General features: G+C 36.4%; 5 protein-coding genes across 7 annotated transcripts; 2 read left to right on the forward strand and 3 right to left on the reverse strand.

Annotated features, from left to right (window-relative positions):
• Positions 1 to 12: 12 nt before the first annotated feature.
• Positions 13 to 2,690, reverse strand: Nrk (Neurospecific receptor kinase). Its single transcript, XM_028323370.1, has one exon. The coding sequence runs from the start codon at positions 2,519 to 2,521 to the stop codon at positions 605 to 607; it is 1,917 nt and encodes a 638-aa protein (XP_028179171.1). The 5' UTR covers positions 2,522 to 2,690; the 3' UTR covers positions 13 to 604.
• A 260-nt stretch (positions 2,691 to 2,950) lies between these two features.
• On the forward strand, positions 2,951 to 8,139 carry LOC114366489 (rab-like protein 3). The gene is made up of 6 exons (XM_028323374.1): positions 2,951 to 3,066; positions 6,044 to 6,253; positions 6,358 to 6,500; positions 6,596 to 6,732; positions 6,815 to 6,869; positions 7,544 to 8,139. The coding sequence occupies exons 1-6, from the start codon at positions 3,021 to 3,023 to the stop codon at positions 7,688 to 7,690; spliced, it is 738 nt and encodes a 245-aa protein (XP_028179175.1). The 5' UTR covers positions 2,951 to 3,020; the 3' UTR covers positions 7,691 to 8,139.
• BGRP4 (beta-1,3-glucan recognition protein 4) lies at positions 8,015 to 12,070 on the reverse strand. 2 transcript variants are annotated; one of them, XM_028323373.1, is made up of 8 exons: positions 12,052 to 12,070; positions 11,368 to 11,561; positions 10,764 to 10,918; positions 10,117 to 10,280; positions 9,198 to 9,449; positions 8,684 to 8,832; positions 8,456 to 8,557; positions 8,015 to 8,169 (listed from the first exon to the last, which is right to left on the reverse strand). In XM_028323373.1, exons 2-8 carry the CDS (start codon positions 11,554 to 11,556, stop codon positions 8,053 to 8,055), a joined length of 1,128 nt encoding a protein of 375 aa, XP_028179174.1. In that variant the 5' UTR covers positions 11,557 to 11,561; positions 12,052 to 12,070; the 3' UTR covers positions 8,015 to 8,052. The 2 variants fall into 2 exon arrangements, with proteins under 2 accessions (XP_028179174.1, XP_028179173.1); XM_028323372.1 differs by lacking the exon at positions 12,052 to 12,070 and adding an exon at positions 11,724 to 11,852.
• Positions 12,071 to 13,460: 1,390 nt separating this feature from the next.
• On the forward strand, positions 13,461 to 15,702 carry LOC114366477 (m-AAA protease-interacting protein 1, mitochondrial). Of its 2 annotated transcripts, none has more exons than XM_028323356.1 (4): positions 13,461 to 13,927; positions 14,109 to 14,543; positions 14,628 to 14,826; positions 15,387 to 15,702. In XM_028323356.1, the coding sequence occupies exons 2-4, from the start codon at positions 14,109 to 14,111 to the stop codon at positions 15,569 to 15,571; spliced, it is 819 nt and encodes a 272-aa protein (XP_028179157.1). In that variant the 5' UTR covers positions 13,461 to 13,927; the 3' UTR covers positions 15,572 to 15,702. The 2 variants fall into 2 exon arrangements, with proteins under 2 accessions (XP_028179157.1, XP_028179156.1); XM_028323355.1 differs by having other exon boundaries at positions 13,461 to 13,873.
• Positions 15,697 to 19,063, reverse strand: Dbct (Dihydrolipoamide branched chain transacylase E2). The gene is made up of 9 exons (XM_028323354.1): positions 18,880 to 19,063; positions 17,910 to 18,076; positions 17,459 to 17,646; positions 17,204 to 17,319; positions 16,861 to 17,100; positions 16,488 to 16,754; positions 16,253 to 16,381; positions 16,094 to 16,165; positions 15,697 to 15,950 (listed from the first exon to the last, which is right to left on the reverse strand). Exons 1-9 carry the CDS (start codon positions 18,958 to 18,960, stop codon positions 15,786 to 15,788), a joined length of 1,425 nt encoding a protein of 474 aa, XP_028179155.1. The 5' UTR covers positions 18,961 to 19,063; the 3' UTR covers positions 15,697 to 15,785.
• Between the last annotated feature and the right edge of the window lie 5,660 nt (positions 19,064 to 24,723).

Below are 24,723 nucleotides of genomic sequence, written 5' to 3' on the forward strand. Positions count from 1 at the left end.
TCGCTNAAGCTGCTATGAGACAAACATTAAATCAGAGTATTTATACTTAATTTCAAAATCTAACTACTACTTACAAAAATTGACAAAGTATGCATGTAATAAATAAATAACTATAACACCAAATTATATTTTACAGGAACAATAACTAACAAAACCTAATTGAGAGCTTAATCGTTTTTTTTATCTTCAATTATGGTAAAAATGCTAAAAAATTATTAAAATGCATTCAGCTTTCAATTTGTACAAAGATAATTTAAAACAAGTATAAAAACATTGTATTACTGTACATAGTACTGTTTATAGCATAATTATCATGTGTAGCTAGTTATATTTTAAATCAAAACACTCACATGCACATGCCATGGAATCATATTTTTTACAAAGAAACTTTCACAGTTGACATTTAAATAGCTGCCGTTAAGACTAAGGTGTCAATCAACATCTGTGCATTCATTCACACATGACGGTAATTAACAAATTTTACATTTTGTTCCACTTTCAGTTGCAAACATGATTACTATTGAGGTAAAATTGCATTTACAACTTTTAAATTATACTGAAATTGGATTCTTAACATCTAATCTTAAATATAACAAACACCAAATTATTCATGAGTTCTTTCAAGAATTATTTGTATGTTGTCTAATGTTTGATAAATAACCCTAAAGTTGGGGCGGTCACTAGGTTGATGATTCCAGCATTGTTTCATAAGATCATATACACATCTTGGGGTATTGTCAGGACATGCTAGAACATTTCCATCTTTTAAAAATCTTACTACTTCTTCATGTGTCATACCAAAATAAGGTTGTAGAGCAAAGGAAAATATTTCCCACAGGCATACACCGTATGCCCATACGTCAGATTCTAAAGTATATTTATTGTACAGTATACTCTCCAAAGGCATCCATCGAACTGGAATAGCATCATGTTCATCTCCTTTGTAATAGTCTTGTAGATAAATTTTATGAGATAAACCAAAGTCTGCAATTTTCACTACCATATCATCATTTATCAGGCAATTTCTTGTAGCTAGATCTCTGTGAACAAACTTGCGATCTGATAGATAAACCATTCCAGAGGCTATCTGCCTTGCAATATGAAGAAGATCTAGATGTCCTAATGGCGCTGCTAGGAGTCTTAGATCTTCTCTATTTTCAATCGCTGTAGAGAAATTGGTACCTGTGCTGCAAGCACGTAAGTATTCATTCAAGTCACCTTTCCCCATAAACTCAAATAACAAGCACATTGGTCGCCCAATCGCACATACTCCTAGTAATTTAACAATGTTTGGATGATCAAAATCTGCAAGTAAACAAGCTTCTCTTTCAAAATCCAACTGCAAGTCGTGAGAAGCTTCATCCTTGAGCATTTTAACAGCGACTAGTGTAAATTCTTCTTCGGGCACTAGTCCAGGAGCTTTGGCTTGAAACACTCTGCCAAATGCGCCCTGTCCTAAATCACGAATGTAAATAATGTTGTTTCTAGGAAATTCCAATTTCTCTAGTTTAGGATTAAGTTGTGCTCCAGTTGTGTGGTAAGCCAGATTGCTAGGAAGTTTGTCAAGATCAATATCCATATTTTGTACATTTCTGCGGCTTGACATATTGCATTTGGAGTAGTGGTTCTTAAGGAAGTAATGACACAGCAAAGCAACAGATGCTATTCCTATGATACAACCTAGTCCACCAACTGATAGCAACAGGACAAATGAAGGTGTGAAGTAATTCTCCATAACTATATTTGGTCCACTGATATTGTCAAATTCATCACTTGAGTTGGCACATACTGGTATGTCACATAGCTCCCACCGTACATTTGGGTTCATCGTATAGCACCAGGGTTTACGTTCCTCTCCTCCTGCATTTCTGCAATAATTTGTTGAGTTTTGAACTTCAGGAAAGACTAATGGTGGTCTTGTATGCTGATGTGGAGACTGTGATTCCCATGCTTGACATGCTAGTCCAGTCTCTGTCACATTCATAGTGCCTTGGTAATACTGCCCATTACCCCTCACACATGTAGTAGTCACTTGGCTGTAATCCATGTCAGTGATACCTGTGTTGTAGCAAGTTACTTGGTTGCCTTTCCCAGAAAATTTGGGTAGCTTTTCACATTCTGGAAATCTGAAGTGACCTCTAGATTCAAATATAACTCCACGTCGCTTTTGTTCTTCAATAACAATCCAGTCATTATAACAAAACTGCATTTTAACAGCCATGCAGTCTTCGTAACAAAGTGGCAATGCAAAATAACCAACTCCGTCTTTGTCGACGCATTTGGGAAAAGCGTAGGCACAAAGTAATTTTTCAGCTCTACTTCTACATGGCTCTTTGAGAGTAGATATCATTTCTTTCCACAAGCCAGTCGTAATCTTCTCATTGTCTAGTCCTCCTGTGTGGTTGTACCAAACATAGCCCGTAGAATAACTTTTGCAAATCTGTCCATTGTAGGGACCACAATAAAGATGCACTGATTTTATGAGAAGAAGCACCAAAAATAATTTGCAGTGGATGTCCATTGTTTTACTGTATGACCTTCCCGAGTTGCACGTACGTCATATATCGTTGCATTTTATTGTGAGGTTTAAGAAAATTATCTAAACACGATACTGAATGTACAATGGCGGACGCATTATTTATTATTGATTTTACTTTTCGTAAAAATTCAGCTGCAAGCAAGTGTATTGTGTAAAGCAGGGTACNTAGTTGCGTTTAGTTTTTCCCAGATTTTCCTATTAGGAAAAAGTAAAATTATTTTATAAATGTTACAAAAAATAGAATAATAAATTTTCTCAGAACTTAATAAGCAGCAACATAGAACTATTTATTAAACAAGGCATTAATTCTACTTTTAATCAATAAATAATATTTTATAATTATGAAATCAATGCCGATTTGAATATTATTTGTAAAAACAAAACGCTGCATAATGTTACTGGCAACATTAATTATTTCTTAAGGTTGGCAGTAAATGTCAAAACAGAACCTGCCGAGCTGAGTGTGAAAAATTCATTATAAATGGCAGCAATTGAGAAAGTAAAAGTAGTTGTTCTTGGCGATTCAGGTATAAAAATAATGTATTATATGACTTACAGTTTCAGCTTACTAATGTGTTGCTCTACGAAATTAAAATCACTGTTGAGAATTTATCAACTGATTGTCTGCCAACATGACTTCAGCCATGACACAAAAATAAAAGGGCCGCCAACATTACGCCAATATTTTCCCGCCACAAATTAAGATCTAAAAAGTGAGCGCGTAAAAGTTTTTAATTTACTTGTATTCTTTTTTTTTTTGATATTTTATTATTTTTTTCATATCACGCTACATTCTAATTTGTTTTTTTTACTGATGTGTTGATTACTATTTTTATCACCACCACTTGAAAGTTTTGATCATCAAGGTATTTTTGTAACGCGCAACAGATTGCATTTTATTTCAGTAAAATAAATTGCACTTAGGTACCTACATAAAACTTACCATAATAGGCTATGTAACTTTAAAATATAAAAGTAGGATATGCCGAATAAAAATAAATGAAGAAGGGTGGATTATTCGTAATACATTTTTGATTCGTAAGTACGATACGAGAGATAATCGCGCGGTCTTCTAATTATTTGTAAGTTTGTGCTTAGTGTTATTAATCGTGCTAATTAGCACTGTCGTTTACGTACCTATGTGGGTCTTTCCATAAAAATCTGTATATTTTCGACGTCATTTTGTCCGTAACTTTTTTAAGATGCTTTTGAATACTTTATTAGTGTAAATTATAGTTTATTAATTAATTATGTTATGTCTAAGGCCAGTCACTTTATGCTTTATTTTAGGAGAAATTATAATTTTCAATTTTTTCATACTCCTATGTATGTATTTTGAACTAAGACTACCCACTTCTAGCTTTAACATTTCGAGTAACGGGTTACTCAATTTGAAATTATATAAAAAAAACTTTTTTTAAAAACAAGCTTTAATTCTGAAATTCTAGTACCTACTAAATGAAAAAAATAATTGTATGCAAGGTTCAAATAATTTCGAAAGCTTGTATCGCGCATGGAATTTACTGACTACTGTTTTTTAGGGTTCCGTACCTCATAAGGAAAAAACGGAACCCTTATAGGATCACTTTGTTGTCCGTCCGTCTGTCAAGACCCTTTATCTCAAGAACGCGTGAACGTATCAAGCTGAAATTCACATGAAATACTCAGGTCTATTGTCCCTTTAAGCTGTGAAAATATCAAACTTCTAAGCCAAGCCAATCAAAAGATACAGCCGATTATGTCGATATTGAATCAAAACCTACAGGATACTTCCCGTAAACTCAGAATCTTGAAATTTGGCATAAAGCATTGTCATATAATGCAAATATAGGAAAAATTGCCAAAATTACATTTTTTTAGTTATACAGGGTGACTGGAACTGAACCCGCCATAGCTAATACGCGTATAGAGGAGGTCATTTGCTAATTATTGAACCTTACTTTCTATGGCTAAAGTTTCATAGTTTAGAAGATATGTCAATTTTCATACTTTTTCCGAAATTTGACCTAAAAACTACTTAATTTTTTTTCTCGCATGATTTTAACCCATTTTTTTATTTGATACCAATATCGAATAAACCTTTTGTCAAATAAAATAAATTTCAGATCCAGATAATGATTGAATAACTAGTTACGAGCCGCCAAAGTTTAACAAAAGTACAAACCACGATAAAAAATTCTACTTCGAATTCGATTTAAAAAAAAACTAATGGTGATAATGGATTGCCAATAATCTTAAAAATATCTCTAGCTTCTCTTCTTTCCAATGATATATCACACGTTGTGATTAGATATTAATTTTTTTTAAATTTCGAACGGGATAAAAAGTATCCTATGTCCTTCCCCTGGCTCTAAACTACCTCCCTGACAATTTTCAGCTAAATCGGTTCAACCGTTCTTGAGTTATAAGTGGAGTAACTAACACGACTTTCTTTTATATAGGGTAAACCAGAGAGTGATTGCCCACTGGTAGTGATTGCCCGCTTTAAGAATAATATTGTCAGGTGCTGACTTTGAATCACTCTAGTTAGATTTGAATTTACTAAGTAGATGGCTCCGAGATCAATGTACAGTAGATTTAAAATTTACAATAGNTTTGCACATGAACGCGTAGAGATATTAAAGTTGAAATTCATATCAAACATTTCTTAAATCTAATTGCCTCTAAACTGTGAGAAATTCTAAATCAACGCAAAAATTCAAAACGCTGAGGTAGGTACCTATAATGCAAATATAGGAAAAATAAATAAATAAAGAATAATCATACCGCATATTTTGAAATTCGCCACTACTCGCAACGGAATCAAGTAAGTAATTTGATTTAATACGTCATAAATTGTAAACCGCTACGTTTGTACGGCGGAACCCTCGGTGTGCGAGCCCGACTCGCACTTGGCCGGTTTTTTATGTTAGCGCTACAAGCTTTCGAAATTATTTGAACCTTGCATACAATTATTTTTTTCATTTAGTACTAGAATTTCAGAATTTAAGCTTGTTTTTAAAATAAGTTTTTTTATATAATTTTATTTTACCTACACATTTTAGTTTGTATCTCAATCTCATGACCCTGGTCATCATTTAGCACCAAAGTGCTCGGGAAGACGAATCCAATGAACCCAAACTCGATAATTTCCTATGGCCACCTCCTGACTCCATCATGAGACCAGCTCAATGGTACCATAACATTGCATTATCATTGTACTTACATAAGTATACCAAATTTCAGCTCAATCGGTTGAGGAGAAGTGGTCTTAAATTCAGTTGCAAGATTTGTCCCACACATACTAACAAGTGAAGTCAATATAAAGCTTGTAAAATATTAGCGTTCGGTCAAAAGTTGGGATCGCTAACGCTATGCTAATGACAAAATATAGGCTTAAAAACCTAATACATAAATTATGTAGGTATCCATTTTGTTTGCTGCCAACCTGGTAAGCTTCCATCAGCACACAAAATCCGTATCGGGAATAAAATATGAGGTAAAAGTCGTGTTTTATTATAACAGGTGTTGGCAAAACATCGCTGACTTACTTGATAGCTCACAATAAACCTCTGCTATCTCCTGGGTGGACTGTAGGCTGCTCTGTGGAAGTGAAGCTACATAAGTATAAAGAAGGCACTCAGGCGCAAAATACTTTTTTTGTCGAGCTTTGGGACGTAGGCGGATCCAATGGCCATAGAAATACCAGGAATGTGTTTTATCAGCCGACGCATGGTGAGTTCATGGAACATCTTTATTCATCGTCGACTACCTATACTTATTTCATAATATTCTTAGCAAATGCGCAGTTGTACAGATAGTTTACTTTTATGTTTCAGGTATTATTTTGGTACATGACTTAACAAACAGAAAAAGTCAAATTAACTTACAGAAATGGTTATCAGAAATATTAAATCAAGACGGTCCAAGTCCTTTGCAGCATGTAGACGTCGATCCAGAACAGTTTTTGGGTTCTACTCAAGTAAGTATTTTAAGAATAAAGACTACGTATAGGTACTTACTTAGCTCTGCTATTTACTTAAGGATAAGTGTACATGAAAGCCGATAATGTTTTAGATTCCAATACTTGTAATTGGGACCAAATTTGACATGGCGGAGGAAAAACAAAAGAAGAATCAATATAGAAGACTAGCCAGTAGCATTGCAGAGCAGTGTGGGTCCGATGAAATATTTGTCAACTGCCATCAATCCAGGTATTAGAATATGATGGATGAGTCATTCATAGCACCAATGATTTTGAAAGATTTTGTAATACGATTTCATTATTGTTTTCAGGTCCTTAGCTCCAGGAACAAGTAATTCAGTGAAGTTGACTAGGTTTTTCGATAAGGTAAGTGCCTAATCATTTTTTGTTTTATTTCATAACTCTTACACAGTCTCAGTTAGCCTGCATCTCCCCTAAATAGAGGAACAATCGTGACAGATTATATTTCAAGATTGCTTCGCCACTTTTTTCGTTCCTAATGACGTCGCTTCTCTATTGTTGTTGGGGGCTGGATTGCCCTTTTTTAATCGCCCTAGTCCCTACACAAATGGTTAAGTCACAAAGTACTGTGATGATCAGAACTGATCAGAAGAAGGTTCTAAATTATATTTGAATATTGCTATTTTCCGCGAAGGCATCTCGTCCAAGTTGGCTTTAGACGTATTCAGGCAGGAATTATTGGCATACGAAATTTTACAAATCGTAGCTACTATCGGCCACAGTTCTAGCTACCCATTTCCGTTTTTTCTCTCGCTCTCATCAAATGGTGATTCTTTGCGATAGAACGAGACGACATGACCGGAAATGGGCAGCTGGAACCACAACTAGCTCTGTGGCTGAGAGTGCCTATAATATTACAATATTTATAATGAATTTTTTACTTACCTAGTTAAATAGTAGGTACAGTTTCAGGATCAGGATCGTCTTTGATATTCTATTGTCGGCTTTGACTTACATACCTACCTACTTACTAAGGTGTCTACGAACAGTCTAACCATCCACACTTTCGTTTCTTACAGGTAATAGAACGGAGATATTATTCGCGCATCAGTCCTTTCCCGGACAAACGCAGACAGATACCGTCGTACATGATGACTACTTCTACACCACTATCCAGTAACAGACCACCTCAGTACTTGAGTCCCAGGTTTTACCACATGGATTGATTTTTATTGTGGTTCTGATATTTTTTTTTATTCATGCAGAGCTTTAAATAACTTGTTTACATTATTTTATAAGAGTTGTTGATAACTATCTAAACTAAAGTTGTATCGAATTGGAAAATCGGTTCACATATTTATTGATCATTCCAAAATCATAGTTAGTACATACGAACCGATTGGTAATATTTGTAAATAAATAAGTTGCTAAAGTTTATATAGCTAAAAGTCTTTTAACGATCAACACCTATCACATTCAAGTTCTATTTTTTACCATATCGGGCTGTTGTCGCCTTACTTGAGAAAATTTAGCAAGAAAAAGACATTTCGTGATCATATCACATAATTTATTGTATATGGTATTTAATTTATATAGCCCACACACGCACGTAGTCCACTTGCAAAGAAGCGTCTTGTCCGTCATTCTGGTCCAGTCTCCAGGTCGGGAGCCAGTTGGTCCTTGCGTTCCAGAAGTCGGTTGCGGCCTGGAAAAATGAAATAATTACTTATGCAACGATATGTGTTATTTACTATTCAGACACTATTGTGTAAAACTTTGTCATATCTCGTTTCAGTATCAGTAGTCTTTTTCCTGTTTGTTCATTTGAAGATTAAAGTAAAGTAAAAGTGAAGATAAATAAATTAGCTAGCAAATGTTACTAGCATGGAAACTTTAATAGAAGAAAACTGCGTGCTAACTGTCAAAAGTTTCGAAGGCGAAATTTTTAATGCTAAATTATGATTTGATTTTGTTTTTGTAAGTAAACTAACCGTAGGAGATCCATTCCACCAAGGTTTGGGGGTGGGGTTGGTGACGCCGTCAGGGAAGAAACCATTCGTGCCTCCGACTGCCACGTTCATGATGATGTAGAACTGAAAAGTTTACATTAAATTGTTATTTTTTAAATTACATCTATTTATATTTAAATGAATATTATAAAAATGCAGATTAATTTGCATTAACACACATTAGTATTATGTCATCAATATTCTAATTACTTTTTGATCGAAGGGCGCCATCTTGGACCCGAACCGCCACGGGTTCTCAATATTCGGGTTGCTGTTGAAGCCTCCGAAGTCCCAGAACCCTCCGTTGCCAGGCATCACTCGGCCGAGCTCCACATCGTCGATGCTGAATCTTATCAAATCTAGAAAAAAATAAAATCTATTTTACATAGAAAGAATTGCATGTAGCAAGTAGCAACTAAATGAGAATCCATAGAATTGATGTCCCTACATCGTTTGACGGGGACAGAAAGGTAGGTATTGTTGCAAATGAATGTTGATCAGTTAATTAATAATACAGGTAGAATATATTCTGCATTTCTTTAATTAGTTACAAACTTACGACGAGTAAGTAGGTAAGCAGCGTATCTACGTAACTAAGTAAGAAGGTTTAACCTTAATTTATGAGAATGAATTTGCATATATTGTATTTAAAATGGTAAGAGATAAAAATACAGTTAAATAGGTTAAGTGCACATGTGACATAAATTACATAGTTTTTTATAACCTGGTGTCCAAATAACTTGGTAGCGATGGAACTGGGAATCGTATCCAGCTGTGTTCCTCCTGAGCCAGTGCGCTCTTTCCCATCCATTGAGGTCTGGGTAAGGTCCATAGTGCAAGGTGGAGCCAGCCTCCTGAGTGCCGATGTGGACACCGTTGAACAACATGTTGCGGTTGCCGCGGGACTCCACTAAGTCGATCTCCCCTGATGCTGGCCATGTTCCATACACGTTGAAAGCGGGCATAAGCCAAATAGCTGTGAACAAGCGTAATGGAAAATTATGCCAGTTATCATAATTAATCTCATCTGAAATACCTAAGATTATTGTTTTTAATTAGGGTTTATCGAAAGACGTCAATATAAGAGTTCAATTAAATTATTCGCGATTAATAGATATCGATAATGGCACCCTTTGGTGAAATATACCTACTTAGGCCTAGCTCTTGTGTTAAGTTGTCTAACTCTATAAACTATCTGATATCTGTCTAGATTACGGGGTAGGTCCTGGAAACTCGTCAATCACAAACACAGGACCGCCGCGTTTAGGGGTAGCTTTAGATACTTGGCAACCAAATGCTGGAACAACCTGCCCCCGCCCATTAGACAAGCTCAATCTAAGTTTACTTTCAAAAGTAAACTTAGAAAACACTTACTCAGCATTCAAAAAATGACACGTTGCTAAGTATCATCAAGTCCTCTAGTTGTTCTATAAGATTCTTTTTGACATCTACAATTCTATCGTTTTTGACATTTAATTTTGACATTTAATTTTGACATTTCCTTTAATTATACATATTAATGTTGTTTAATTTTTTATTACGTTTGTTTTTTGTATGTATGTGTATTCATGTGGCAGCAAAATAAACGTTATTCTATTCTATTCTATTCTATTACTCTATACCTATTCTGTCTAGTTTCTTACCTGGCCATAACCAATCTCCAGCTGGCATCTTAGCCCTAACCTCCACGGTTCCATATCGGAAGCTGAAGGAGTCTACGGTGCGAAGGCGTGCGCTTTTGATGGGGTTCAGTATGTTAGTCGGGGAGCCGGTACGCTCGCAACCCCACCATTGGGGATTTGTGCATCTGTTGTGGAGATAAAAGGAATTAATTTACAAGTTAATACAGTATTTAATTGTGTTATCCCAGAGTACCTAACTAGGTAGCACAGCATAATACAAATATTTTCTTCTCATTTTGGGTTGTTTGGAAACCTAGCTCGGGTATTTGTCTAGTTTGGATAGGTACACACGGCCACACTGTTAACTATCCATTTTCGTTTTTGCTCTCGCTCTAATCAAATGGTGATTCTTTGCGATAGAACGAGATGACATGACTGGCAATGAGCAGTTAACACTGTTGCCGATAGTACTTACACTTACCTAAAGTTACTACAAGTACCTACTAATAGACACAAAAGGAAGTTGAATAGAATGACTCTCGGCGCGGAGTTGGTAATTACCATTTACCTAGTTTGTTATTTATCTATTGTGGGAAGTCAAGCATCACAATGAGTAATTATTTCAGACGTTGAACTTTGTACTGTAACGTGCTTCATCAGTTACGTACCTGTCAGCTGGTGCACCTCCCTCGATGTTCAGATGACCACTGGTCATGAACGCAGATCCAAATTGATCCTCGGTCAGAGAGGGACGAATGTACAATAATCCATTGTTGGTGAAAGAGTTTGTCCTATTGTTGTTGTAGTATTGGAATTCCCAGTTCTGAAAAAAAAAATAAAGACATAAAATACAGTTATTTTCATGAGGGACAAAAGAAAGACGATATAAAAGGGAGAAGTAAGGGACTACGGAAAAGCCCACGTGTGATTTCTGAAGGATGGAAATCATTTTTACGCGATAAAAAAGCTGATCCACTTACATTTCGCGACTAGAACCAATGGCAGCGATGGGATTGACAAGCAAAATTTATTGTTTTGAGTAGCGCACTGTGGAACGCCCTCCATCAAGATATAGCAACGATAAGGTACAGCATTGGGAATAACTTACCTACATCAAGTTGCTAAACAACAAGTAGCTATGCCTGATGCAGGTTGATGATAATAAGTAGACAGGAGAAAAATGGCGCGCGCGGATAAACATGATCTGACGAGCACGGGGATATAATTTAAACTCAATTCAACTTTTAACGTAAAAGCGTTTTAAGTACTTACACCACCGCCTGCAAGCGTGTTCTCATGCTGCCACTTTTCAAGATCAAATTCGTTGAAGTCGTCGGAAAAGATGAGGTCTCCAGCACAGAAGCTGGCTGGAGCGTGGGTACCGCTGACTGCGGTTACACTGGGTGTGCACGCGCTGCTCAGAGAAGCGAGCGCCAAGACAGCAACAGTATAAAGCCACATTTTGTCTGAAAAAAAAAGTCAAAGAATAAAAACTCGCACTTGATGCTAATGAAAACAACTTATTACCTAAGACGTGAGAAATAAAAGGATTGCTAATTCCCCAGTTAAAATTTGATTATACATTGCATTTGTTATTTTCAATTTAACAGTATAGAGAAAATAGTTACCGGCTTTTAGTTCTGCCGAAGCCTTGTCGAACACTAAAAAAGTAATCTTGTTTTTTTGCCTATTATAGTAGTTTGAAGTGCAATAATCTTCAATCCATCGCAGATACGATTGAATAAGTAAGATTGTATCTACAAAAATAATCAGTCTTATCAATTGTTATTCGCTCACTACCTGTTTATTAATAACGGTTCCGCCCAATATTAAAAATAACAGGATCATAATAATAAGATTTGCACGCGAATGATGCAACTCGCATTTCACTGATTAACTAAATATAACATTCACTGTTTAATGTAATATAAATTAAACAAATAATTAAAAACCTACCTTTCTTTTCTGTGTCTGCTGTGTTAATTATTGTTTCTTTCACTAATTTTAACTCCAACCGTTATGGGTGAATTGATTTTTAGTTCCTTAATTGACACTGAAGCACATCCATTCCAGTGCTCCCTCTAAATGATACTACTCCAACTGTTTGTGTTGCAGTTGAATACTTGTAATATTTATTTGCAAGTGTGTTAAAGGTTATTTTGCCTGACAATGAGAGCACTGAAGCGTAACTAAAACCACCGCACGCTATATACTCCACCCGCCATTGTCAGCCTAGGACGGAAAATGTTCTTTAGGCCTATACTTATCCTCATTGATTTACTCTACCTCTTTCTACCTCTTTACAAATGATAAACACAACCAAGTTCTCCGTAACCGTCCCTTATCATTATGAAAATACAGTGACGTTGAACCTAGAATCATTCTTGAATTCTCACGCATTACGCTTATAATAATATCCTCTAATTTAAAATTAGATTTCTGTAATTACCCATTATTCATAGGAAACGCGGATATAACGGTTGGGATGTTCCCAACCTAAAACCACTAGCGGCGTAAGGGGGGGGCGGTGGGGGCGGTCCGCCCCGGGTGCCAAGCATCAGGGGGTGACAAAAGTCGCGCAGATTAGTACTCACGGCGCATCTGCATGGCAAATCTGCGGTCTATGTCATGATACTGGGGTGCGATTGTCTTACAATCTTCGAATCGGTAGATAACCCCAAAATCCTGAGGGGTACCAGGGGGTGCCTTAGGANATACTGGGGTGCGATTGTCTTACAATCTTCGAATCGGTAGATAACCCCAAAATCCTGAGGGGTACCAGGGGGTGCCTTAGGACTTATGACGGGGGGGGGGGGGGGGGTTCGCCCCGGGTGCCAACCCATGCTACGCCGCCACTGCCTAAAACCAATGTGATTTGTAGTCGTTCATCGTAGAGATGTTAATTGACGAATAAATTGAAGTCCTCTGATCGTTAGTCTGTATAAACTAATCAATTGGTGGTTTTATCTGAGAGTGGGAAGATTAATTAATTAAATCGTCACTCTTGTTATTTAAAATTTTCAATTATTTAAAAATTTGCCACTCACTTCCCTTCTTCGGATTTCAGTAGACGAAAGAAACGGTCAACTGAACCTACCAAACCTACCCGTAGAAATAAAGCCGTAGTAAGTCGTAGCATAATCCGTAGCACTAAGTATATAACACTATTCGAAGATTTCGAAGATGAAGGATATTTTGCTTATTTTTAGAAACTATATACTACTAGCTTTTGCCTGCGGCTTCACCCGCGTGATATTTAGTTTGACACAGATCGTCATAACTTATAGCCTATATGTTATTCTGGGTTATAAACAATAATACTGTAAACTTTCATCAAAATACGTAAAGTAGTTTTTGCGTGAAAGAGTAACAAACATCCAGACATCCAAACTTTCGCATTTATAATATTAGTAGGATGTATTGTAGGTCTCCTTTTCACTTAATTCGTGCCTTGTGTCAAGTGGTCAAATAACTTCGACTGCAAAATTAACGCTAAAATTCTGGAAGAACTTTGAACTTGAGACCATAAACTTACGAAAATCGTATCTATGTATGTAACCTACTTATTGATAGGTTCTCCTTTGTAATAAAAAACAGCTGTTATTTATTTATAATGACATGGTTGTCATTTCAAGCAAATAATGCACGTTATTTTTTAAAGCATTAAAAATGTTGATAATTTAACAAAAATGGAAAATTGTTCAAGTGTTTATGTTGCAGAATAGTCAAATTTTATAAGTTATTGCCGATACTCGGCAATGGGGCCAAGATAATGACGGTAATCAATTTTTATTAACTCTTCTTTCAGAAAGTACCTACATCCGAAAGAACTGTGAGTGTTTTCTCAATCTTAGAATTTCTCAATACTCTTTGCAAGCATTTAACCTTGCTCTCAATACTATTTGGGACCCACCACCACCCCTAAAAGAAGACCTGTGCTTATGTGTTACAAATAGATTCTGCTAACATGATCTAAGTGGAGTACTAATAATTTCTATATATTTTTATTGCAGATGTCAGGAACTATTAAATTACTTGGGGGACGTAGTTGGCCAGTCGCATCACAGATTCCAAGTTTGTTGAAATGCGAAAGCAACTGCTATTTCAGTAGTTTACTTAACTCTTCACGAACCTCCTTAGTTCGTGTTATTCCTAAGTTGAACTCGTATTCGCAAATTAAGTTTCATCAGTTTAACCCTTCAAGAAATGACGTTCCTAAACTTTTACAACCAACACATAATCAGTTTGAATTTGTAAATGGGTTCCCAAAATCATTCTTCTTTCGTCGCAAAAATGAGAATCCTGACAATCGAAAAAGACGAGTTCCGAGGTTGATATTAATACAAAACCCATTTACGTGGCTAATGATTAAGATAGACTTCAGTGTTTTGAGGAATGTATGGGATCCGTCATTCGAAGAAAAAGAATTTAAGTTTGGGACCAAACAAGTAAGAAATATCAGACTTTTTCTGATTCAAAGAATAGCATAGTTCTGTTTGACTCGCAGGAGTTTCAATTTTGGATTTTTTCAGGCGATATCCCGAATAACCCAGGTCATCAGCGACGGTCAGTTCGCGGAATTGAATGGGCTGCTAACTAAAGCAGCGCGTATGAGTCTTCTGCGAGAGTTGGAAAGAAATTGGAGCGACCGCCAGCGCACGCTGCTAGCACTCAGCCGCGATGACATACAGATATCGTCTCCGAGGAAAGTCTACTTCATCAGGATTGCAGGTTAGAGAATATGTTATGTTATGTAGTCCTAACCATTTTTAACTAACCAAGTCGGTAGCGATTATTTGCGAAGCTGATTCATTCGACCAATAACTGCTATAAGAGTAGTTTTAACGTGAAAATTTTTTAGTTAGTGAACTAATATTTTGTGTTAATTAGTGTTGTTATGACCTATGAAATATTGTTTGAGTGTCATTCATATCTTATCGGTTATCGAATCATTACAAATTAGTGAGATATTGAATAATATCGTACTGACATTAAAATTTGCCCTGATAAGATAATATGACCAGATTTGGCTTCAAGTTTTTAATGCCTGTTATTCAAAACACCTGTTAAGATTGTTAGGCTAAGAACTCACGGCGCGATTTTCACCCGCGCCCGCTGCGGGCGAAAACCGCGTCGTGAGTTGTGCATTAGTTTTCACATAAGTATCTGCATTCTACAGAATCTGCGGGCCCGCAACCGCCGCGGGCGCGGGTGAAAATCGCGCCATGAGTTCTTAGCCTAAATAGCCATTTCTTGTGGTAGCTGGTTACAAACTTTTTGTTTGTTTGCAGATAAAAGATTTTGTGATATTGATATGGCATTCCTGGCTCTCAAGTGGGCCCCAATCAATAGTATAGATGCGCTCATCTTTACGGAAATATTTGCCCGGTTCCACAGAGAGTACACTCCACACTGTATCCCAGAATGGACTATCGCTTACTTCAAAATTACAAGGTTTGAAATACTAAGAAGATAACATTGTAAGTGTTCCAAAGTTCTCTGACAAGATCGTAAAATTTGTTGTATGACTTTTCTGCATGTTTTTGAATGCATAATTGATTAGCGCCAGTACGCTTGAAATGAAAATAAAAAAGTACATAATTTAATTTTAGCTTAGACGTTTTATTTTAACAAAAACATTACGTACTTAAAACAGTAAAGAGACTGAGATGGGGATATTGTTGGACAATTTATAGATCTAATAGCAGCGTGTATGGATCCTCGAGGTATTTCTTGAGGCTGTTGGAGAAGCGAGCCATAGTGACGCCGTCGATGACCCGGTGGTCGGCAGACCAGCTCGCTGTCAGAATGTGAGCTTTGATAACTTTGCCTTCCGAATCGAATCGAGGCAGGGCCTGAAAATTCCAAATGATATTATTATCTCGCAACTTACAACGAATATTCAAAGTATCTTTGATTCCCGAATTTTTGTGCAATTTATCTTTAAGTTACTTTGTGATTTTCATTTAAAAATGTACTCTATAATTTCGTAAATTACCTGAATCTTTCCTAGTGCGCCAATAGCAACTTGTGGTGGCAATATAACAGGCTTCGTGTAAGTTCCCCCAACCTGTAACATTGCAAGATATGTAAATTTTTAGCATTCATTTAAGTGGGTATATCTATTACTCGTAATAGATCAAAAATCAATACGTACAATCCCGATGTTTGAAATTGTGAACGTTCCTCCACTTAGATCTGCGAGTCCGAGTTGACCTTTGGTTCCTCTCTCTTGAAGGGTGTTTAGTTCTCGAGCGATGTCTAATATGCTCTTATTTTGAACATTCTAAAATTATCAAAATGAGGTTTGTAATCTCAGTAAATATCTGATAACTAATAAAAATGATAATATGATTAACTTCTTTCATAGAAACAAAGGGCTTGTGTTTTACCTTGATAACTGGTACAACTAATCCATTAGGGGTATCCATAGCAACTCCGATATTATGGCTCGCCTTGTACGTTACATTTTCACAAGTACTATCGAGGCTGCTGTTCAGAATCGGGAAGGAAGTCAGGCTGAGCGAGGCCGCTTTCATGATGATTGGCATATAAGTGAGCTTTACTACATGGTCCTGGGCTAATTTCTTTAATTTTTCACGAGCCTCTACTAATTTTGATACATCATATTCATCGCTGAATCCGAAGTGTGGGATTTTCTGTAACACAATGTAGCTGTAACATTAACAACAGAAAATGTATTGTAAATCCTCTTTCGTTTAAGTTCTTAAAATATATTTTTTATACTCAATGTACGAGACTCACCATTGCCTCAGTCATTGATTTAACCATGGCCTTAGTAAAGCCAGAGACTGGTACGGTTCTGTCATCTAAAACTATCTCAGTCCTAGCATGCGCCTGCACCACAGGAATAGAAACTGCTTGTACTGCTGTCAAGTTTGGTACTTCGTTAGATTCGTCTGAGCTCATGTTGAGATAAGCTAGCACATCTTCTTTCAAGACCCTTCCATTTCTACCAGTAGCTTTAATAGTGCTTAGGTCTACCTTAAAAATAATAAGTGTTTCGTTAATGACAGGGATATCTTGCTATGGTAAGGTATTTAAATGACGAACTATGCGAATTTAAAGTTATATTTTAATATCTTACTTGAAATTGTGCAGCTATTCTTCTAACAGCCGGAGTAGTCAACACTCTTACTCGTTGTTTTGTATCTGTAGCAGGAGCGGGTGTACTCGCTTTTTCAGTTTCAGAGTCTGAAGAGTCTGTAATTAATTTTAAATTACAAACATGTGACGTGACGGCATTTGACGAAAGATACCTTTAGAATTTTAGTGGAAGTTATTCTTAATTTTAGTGGAAATTATTCCTAACTTCACTACGTTGATTTTAGGTAATACTTACCATTGTCCTCTTCTCCTTCTACTTCTATATCCACGAGCGGCTGCCCGACCAACGCTGTTTGGTCGACCTGATGGTAGAGTCGCGTGATCACTCCGTCATAGCGACTGCTGATGGTCACCGCGGCCTTGTCACTCTGGACCTCACAGATATTGTCGAACTGTGCCACCTTATCGCCGACTTTTACGAACCTGTAATGATTTGTATTATGTCATTATTGTCATGTTGTGAGAATGTCTTCAACCATATCTACAAAGAGTTTTTAGAATAACTTCAATTTATACTGTTTCGTGTTCATGACCTAATTTACACTGATCTTTAATGATTATTTTATACATTTATATTGAAGTCATGTCGTAAACTTTGGACAAGCTCAGAGTCTTCACACTATTATAAAAGCCACGATAATAAAGTGGGAAGTAGGAGTATTCAGTAAACTTGTCATTTTTCTTACCATTCTTTGATAACTACTTCTCGGATTCCCTCTCCGATATCAGATAACTTGAAGGCTACTGTTTTTTGAGTGATTTGACTAGTATGGAACTGCCTCCATGTTGTGTGTGCTCCTGCAATGGAGAATTCAATATTTTCTATGCTACTCCCCCTTGAATGTTTGAAATCCTGTGAATGATTTTCAGTTAAATATTAAAATATTTCTGACATTTTATAGGTCGAAAGAAATTGAAAGATTGTGAAGTTCGGTATTTTAAACAAGAAGCAATAAACCTACGTCACATAACCATGCTAAATCTATGGGTAACTAATTTGCCCTAGCGACTTCATTATATCACACTATCTTAAACTGCTTATGGTTATTTGCTTAAATGGTTTGATAAGAATTGTATGCTCACAACCGTTATCTTATTACTAAGTACTGAACAAGAAACAATGTTTTTGTCAACCGTACACAGGCACAGAGATACTATTCAAACAAATCAAACTTTAGGGATTAATTTCTTATCATCATATCATTCGATTGATTAGTAAATCTAAGTATCTGTACCTACCCCTGCTGGTGGCTACGTAATATTGTATTAAAATATTGCAAGTTGTTATCTACGTATCTCTTCATTCCACCTTGAATTTTTAAAAGTAAGACCTGCTCGTACTTATTTTTTTGGTAAAGTTTCGGTGGTATGACATAAAATAAGTATTTAATTTATTTAATTTTATACTCAAATAAGTTACAACTTTTTTGAGTATAAAATACTACTGATATTTTAAGTAACTATCATAAAAAACCAAGACGGGGAAATGCTAACAACTTGGCTTTATTCCAAACTTGGTTTATGCTTGAATGAATAATACAACTTTGGAGGAAGAGAGTTGATAAGACTACAATTATAAAACCCTGACATAACCTCCCGTCCGCAAAACCGGTTTACGACAGCAAAATATTTACTCAAAAATGTAGAGTCACTTACACTTCGCAATGGCAGACGTAACTTGCGGCATCGGTTCACAGTCCTCAAGTTGACGACACACTTCCTTAATAGAAATGCCATTGTAACTAAATTAGCGTCGCAATGATTTATTTTACATCAAATTATAGAAGATCCGAGTAGCACAACGCGGGCGTGCGCCGGCGCGTCGGGGCTCGCGAGCGCTACTGGCTTATCACCGCTTTATCAGTGGGCCACGCATTGATTAACATTTTAAACTCAATTATACATTTCGGTCGGATGTGTCGTGAGCCTCACGTCAGCGGAGGTCAATGTTTCACGTAACGAGTTGTTATCTATTAAGCATGTTTACAATTTTAGAAAATGAAAACCATTTCGTTAATACATAGGGTATCATGACGGTTCTGTTCTCATAAAAATGACAGATAAGTATAAATAATGAATTATCTTATAATGTGTTAAAATGTCAGGTGTTACTGGTTTTTGTGAAAACATAAAAGCAGCTTATATTGGTTGGTATCATATGATACGATACTATGACAAGGACAAAATTGAAACGATAAATTAAGCAATTGTTTTATTAAAGACATAATAAACATGTTAATAAAGTGAATAAATACAATAATATATAATCGATAACTGTAATGTTATGCATGACGAGACGCAGGGGCAACCCATATCGAATAACATTAGATTGCGAGTACATGATATTTCAACCGACGACTCCTATACTAAATAGCTAACGTGTATCACAGAGGCGCTTGTCGAGTTTGCTACATCATTGTTTTAGTTTCATTAACATTTAATTAACATGACAATAAAAAAATACCAATTAAATAAGTTGCCTTCAATCAATCCACTCCCTCGATATTTTCGTAGCCTATTGAATATTTATTAATTGGAGATTATAGTGATATCTAAAACAACATGTAAACAAACCACATCTGGCGCCTTTTCAAGTCTATGAATATGCCGATACTTATCACATCATAACTGTCTACACGTATCTAAATTGTATACTGAAGATTATACGACTGTATTTTTTATTTAAATTAAACGTGCTATACGACAATCTACTGCATTAAACGTATGTATTGTTACACAATGTGTATAAAGTGTATTAAAATCTATGCACTTTAACATCTTGAAGAACATCAGTACTTTTCATGCAATAATATTAATTAAGTTTTGTACACGCACCAGCCTATTTATGATCAATACGTACCTCATATTTCAGATTTTTTAAGAAAGTGATCGATTCTTTCTAAATAAATATCAAATAAGAGGTGGGAATTGATAAATTATAATTTTAAACCAATGAATTACATCGCTCATTTCAGTTTCTCTGAAATAGGTTGATAAAAAATTGTGAAGCATGGAAAAATATTCAGAATAAAATAATTTAAGAAGTTGCTCCCTTTTTTGTACAACAGCTGAATAATTAAATTGACGCTATGTACAATAATAGTAGTCCAGTAGAATTAGCTTTTAAATCGGAAATAATTCCTACAAAAGATTTTATTGCTTTAATGGCTTCATTGGTTGCCCTTTAAGACTCTCCTAGGTTTTCGACTTCGACGGAGTTGTGCTTAAGTGGTGGGGGCCCCCGAAAGGGGCGCTTTTTCGGTTTTCCGATTATATCGCGTAAAGGACTTACCCTATCGAAAAGTGGTCTTCCTGACGGTTGAAGGGCATTTAATCCTGCATTAAATAAGACCAAATTCATATTTTTTGGACAAACCGTTCTCGTGCAAATGTTCGGCAAAGTAGAAAATATGTGTATAATTAATGACCCTCTCCACGTCCAATAGCTCGTCACCCGTATGCTCCCAAGCCTTGTAAAGGGTCGCCTTAACCAGCGTATCCCTGTCTAGGCTCACGAGTTGGATTCGCTTATCCTTGTTCGTTCCAGCCGTTCCTTAACTGCGGTTGCTGCACCTCTTCCTGGCACTCTCCTGAACGACTCTGTGTTACCTACTGTGGCTGCCCCTCTTCCTTGTACCCTCCTGTACGATTGCATTGCTTAGCCATATGCTTGGTCTAAGGTTCGACGCCACAAAATCAACTTCGTACGCGTGAAAATAGTTTAAATACTATTTTCCGTGCTTGCAACATTTTTCTTTACTGCTTCGCCTATATTAGTCGTAGAGTGATTGTATATATCCTATAGCCTTCTTCAATTTATGAGCTATTCAACACAAAAATAATTATTTCAATCAAACTAGTAATTCTTGAGATTAGCGCGTTCAAACAAACAAACAAAAAACTCTTCAGCGTTTTAATATGAACTTGTTGTTGTTGATTTTTGGCGTCGAACCTTAGACCAGGCATACGGCTAGGCAACGTAGTCGTGCAGGAGGATACAAAGAAGAGGAGCAGCCACAGTAGGTAACACAGAGTCGTTCAGGTGAGTGCCAGGAAGAGGTGCAGCAACCGCAGTTAAGGAACGGCTGGGACGAACAAGGATAGGCGCATCCAGCTCGTAAGCCTTGATAGGGTTACACTGGTTGAGGCGCTCCTTTTCAAGACTTGGAAGCCTGTGTGTAACGAGCCATTGGACGTGGAGAGGGTAATTAATTATACACATATTTTCTACTTTGCCGAACATTTGCACGAGAACGGTTTGTTCAAAACATATGAATTTGGTCTTATTTAATGCAGGATTAAATGCCCTTCAACCGTCAGGAAGACCACTTTTCAATAGGGTAAGTCCTTTACGCGGTATAACCGGAAAACCGAAAAAGCGCCCCTTTCCGGGCCCCCCACCACTTAAGCACAACTCCGTCGAAGTCGAAAACCTAGGAGAGTCTTAATGGGCAACCAATGAAGCCGTTAAAGCAAGTAAATCTTTTGTTTGAATTATTTCCGATTTAATCAATTTTTGTGTTTAATTCTACTGGCCTATAGTTAATATAAACTATCTAATGAAAATCTATTGCATATTCAGGGCCTTGCAAATATAACTTTTTTAATTAAGGAATTTCAATGTACACGTGCTATTTTATTATTGCATCAAATAGAAGTTGTTAGTTAACATTAAAATCACAACACAGTTAGAATGTGGATAGATCAGATCTTTAAGTTATTTAAACAAGTGGAAGACATCTGAACAACATTGGCAAAGCAATGGAAACGTTTAACTTTAAATAATTTTCATCTATAATTTTAACATAAATAACATGTTATGATTTGTTATAACAGATTTGCACTTAAAGTATTTTACAATTCCTGCGGTGGGAGAGACTTACTTTAGCGTCTTAAATATAGATCAATCCCCTTATTATAATTAACGAGTCGTCATTACATGTCGTACCCAATCGTTAGTCAACATAACAGACACGAATTATACAAAATGTTATGAAGCCAATGAGTATGAATTGAATAGTATGAAGTTTACACAGTACGTGAATGTTTTACACCTTACAATTTATAATTTCAAGTCTAGTTGTTATTTAGTTATCAAAATTTCACTAGCCTTTTATAATGTTAGTTTATTACATCATAAGAGCAAGGCCAATTTTTTGTAGTGCAAAGGACTTTAGAGAAAAGTGCGAGTGACGCCAGCCTTATTTTAGAGAATAAAATTAACAGTTATAGAATACGCAGTCGCCGAAAGTCCAGTACTTTACTATTATAACAACACGCACTGTTCTCTGTCGTCGTTTGCCAATAGAAAGATGATAAAGCGTTTGTAATAATTGGTGGTGACAATCAGTTGGAATACGTAAGGAATTTCACTTGTAATCTACCGCGTTATATGATTGCAGCTCATCGAGATTCTACTATCATGAAGAAGTAACTACAGAGACGAGACAAGACAAATAACGATATGTATTCGTAAGAAATACCGTACAACAAGGATCATTTTGGTGCACTGTAGTTCAAAATCTCAAATTGTTTACGTGTGGAAAACCATTTTCTGTTATTGTTTTTTGGGTACAACGCAAGACGTACTCGTAGTTCACCGGTACGAAAATAGTAGCATAGAAACTAGAAACCTTAAAGTACCTGTATTTACTGAAACTATCTTACGTATCGAAATGTTTAGATTGACTACAAAATTGTACGTTCCTCGTTGTACGGTCTTTGTAAGTTACGTACTGTTTGTCGAGCTTGACACAGATCGACGTTATGATACATACGAACACTACTTGCTCATCTAGTCTGACACCGTACAGTAACAAAGCGACAACATCAACTAAACATCGACGTGAAGTATACTCATAATGCAGTGGGTCCACTCCACAACACGATTTGCGTTTTTTTATTCTATTGTTCGCTATGACAGCATCTTGGGTAGAACTGGCAACACACATCATGTTACAGAGAAGCCTTGCAGGTGTGAACACACCTAATAAAATAGAGCTTACGTACGAAAACCGTTCTTTAGAAGGTCTCGCAGCGAAAGCTCCTATAAGCACAATCCTTAGTACATATTTGAATAATAACTTTTGAATGTGAGATATTTTCAAATGTGCATCTTGATACGTTGAAAGAAGTACTTATTTTAATACAATTCACTGTGCTGCAGAACATCATTCTTTAAATGTAAATAAAATGACATAATGTATGTATAATATCTTCTATAATACGAATCTGATAAATGTATAGCATTGTCGTGGTTGTTTTGGCGCTTGCAGATATTTTAGTTAACTCTATATTTGGTGCCCAATTTTTAATTGGCCACCCACCTATTCCCACGACATTCGTTGTAGCACATTGCTTCAATTAACAATTCCTTTGTCCAGTCTATTGATTATATCTTGATTTTCAATTAATTATACCTATTATTGCATACATACTCTTCTCTAAGCTCTTATGAAGAGGTTTAATAAAAGAAGGTACAGAGGAAAAACAAACGATTTGATATTATAGTAAAACCAGTTGAAGAACTTTCAAAAAGAGTCTGATGGATAGTGCTATCACGAATTAGGCCCCACAAACAGGCATTAAACATTTAGGTAACTATAGACACCGAGTAATATTTTGATCTATGGTCTAAACAACGTCAATCCTGGCAACGGTGCTCTTACATCGTGTATAATACAGGGTGGTCAAGCGTCGAATATAAAGTATTTACTACACCTCCCGGTAGACATAAGAAATTGGCCCTAAAGATTTAACACGATCATTAATGTATGAACGTTATAGAACAAGGAGCACGAAAATAGGTATATCTTTACTGAACAATATATTCGAATATAAATCCTCGCGGTAACTTTTAATACTTATATCACGACTTTAACACATCTTATTTACTAGTAAACAATAATTTTAACATTAAAATAGTTTTAGAATTCCTCATTTGAATTTATCGATAGCTATAAATCATTCAGGTAGGTAATAATTCCGTTTTATATCAGAATTCGGAATTAATGTCGTTCAGTGTAATAGTCGGTCGTCACGTTGCAAAAGTTAGCACTCAACTGTAGCGTCTGTAGGCGCGCGAGCATATGTCGTAGTGCGGCTTATCGTACTATGAAATATACATTTAACACTAGACTAGTCTACGCTCTCACACGATAGTTACAGTTAAATAGTCCAACACTGTCACTCGTAAAAATTAACAAACCGAATCTCTTAAAACTAGATTCCCGTTGCCGAAAGCTTGTCGGTCAGTCATCGTTCACATAACGTTACGAGCGAACACAAACTCCGCACACAAACAATAAACGGCAACACTATAATAGGAAGCTCTTTTTTAGAACATCTCTTGACTTGATCGCGAATCCAAGGTGACCGGTAGCGAGGGTCCTCGGGTGATTCGCGTTTAGAAGTCGGTGGTGTGCGGCGGCGTCGTCCGCTCGAGGTCCGGTCAGGGGTACCTGTGCAGGTGCGGCGGCGTGGCGGGCGCGGCGGGCGCGG

Source organism: Ostrinia furnacalis, unplaced genomic scaffold, assembly GCF_004193835.3.
Source record: "Ostrinia furnacalis isolate ACB-3 unplaced genomic scaffold, ASM419383v2 OfSCF0635, whole genome shotgun sequence".
Classification (NCBI taxonomy): domain Eukaryota; kingdom Metazoa; phylum Arthropoda; class Insecta; order Lepidoptera; family Crambidae; genus Ostrinia; species Ostrinia furnacalis.

Coding starts and splice junctions, on each gene's coding strand:
- Nrk (XM_028323370.1), bottom strand. CDS start 2,521: ATGGACATCCACTGCAAATTATTTTTGGTGCTTCTTCTCATAAAATCA.
- LOC114366489 (XM_028323374.1), top strand. CDS start 3,021: ATGGCAGCAATTGAGAAAGTAAAAGTAGTTGTTCTTGGCGATTCAG. Junction 6,254..6,357: donor GTTTTATCAGCCGACGCATG/GTGAGTTCATGG, acceptor TTTATGTTTCAG/GTATTATTTTGGTACATGAC. Junction 6,870..7,543: donor TGACTAGGTTTTTCGATAAG/GTAAGTGCCTAA, acceptor CGTTTCTTACAG/GTAATAGAACGGAGATATTA.
- BGRP4 (XM_028323373.1), bottom strand. CDS start 11,556: ATGTGGCTTTATACTGTTGCTGTCTTGGCGCTCGCTTCTCTGAGCAGC. Junction 10,919..11,367: donor ACACGCTTGCAGGCGGTGGT/GTAAGTACTTAA, acceptor TTTTTTTTTCAG/AACTGGGAATTCCAATACTA. Junction 8,833..9,197: donor CCAAGTTATTTGGACACCAG/GTTATAAAAAAC, acceptor ATTTTTTTCTAG/ATTTGATAAGATTCAGCATC.
- LOC114366477 (XM_028323355.1), top strand. Junction 14,544..14,627: donor TTAAGTTTGGGACCAAACAA/GTAAGAAATATC, acceptor GGATTTTTTCAG/GCGATATCCCGAATAACCCA. Junction 14,827..15,386: donor CTACTTCATCAGGATTGCAG/GTTAGAGAATAT, acceptor GTTTGTTTGCAG/ATAAAAGATTTTGTGATATT.
- Dbct (XM_028323354.1), bottom strand. CDS start 18,960: ATGGCATTTCTATTAAGGAAGTGTGTCGTCAACTTGAGGACTGTGAAC. Junction 17,320..17,458: donor AGAAGGAGAAGAGGACAATG/GTAAGTATTACC, acceptor AATTAATTACAG/ACTCTTCAGACTCTGAAACT. Junction 17,101..17,203: donor GAATAGCTGCACAATTTCAA/GTAAGATATTAA, acceptor ATTATTTTTAAG/GTAGACCTAAGCACTATTAA.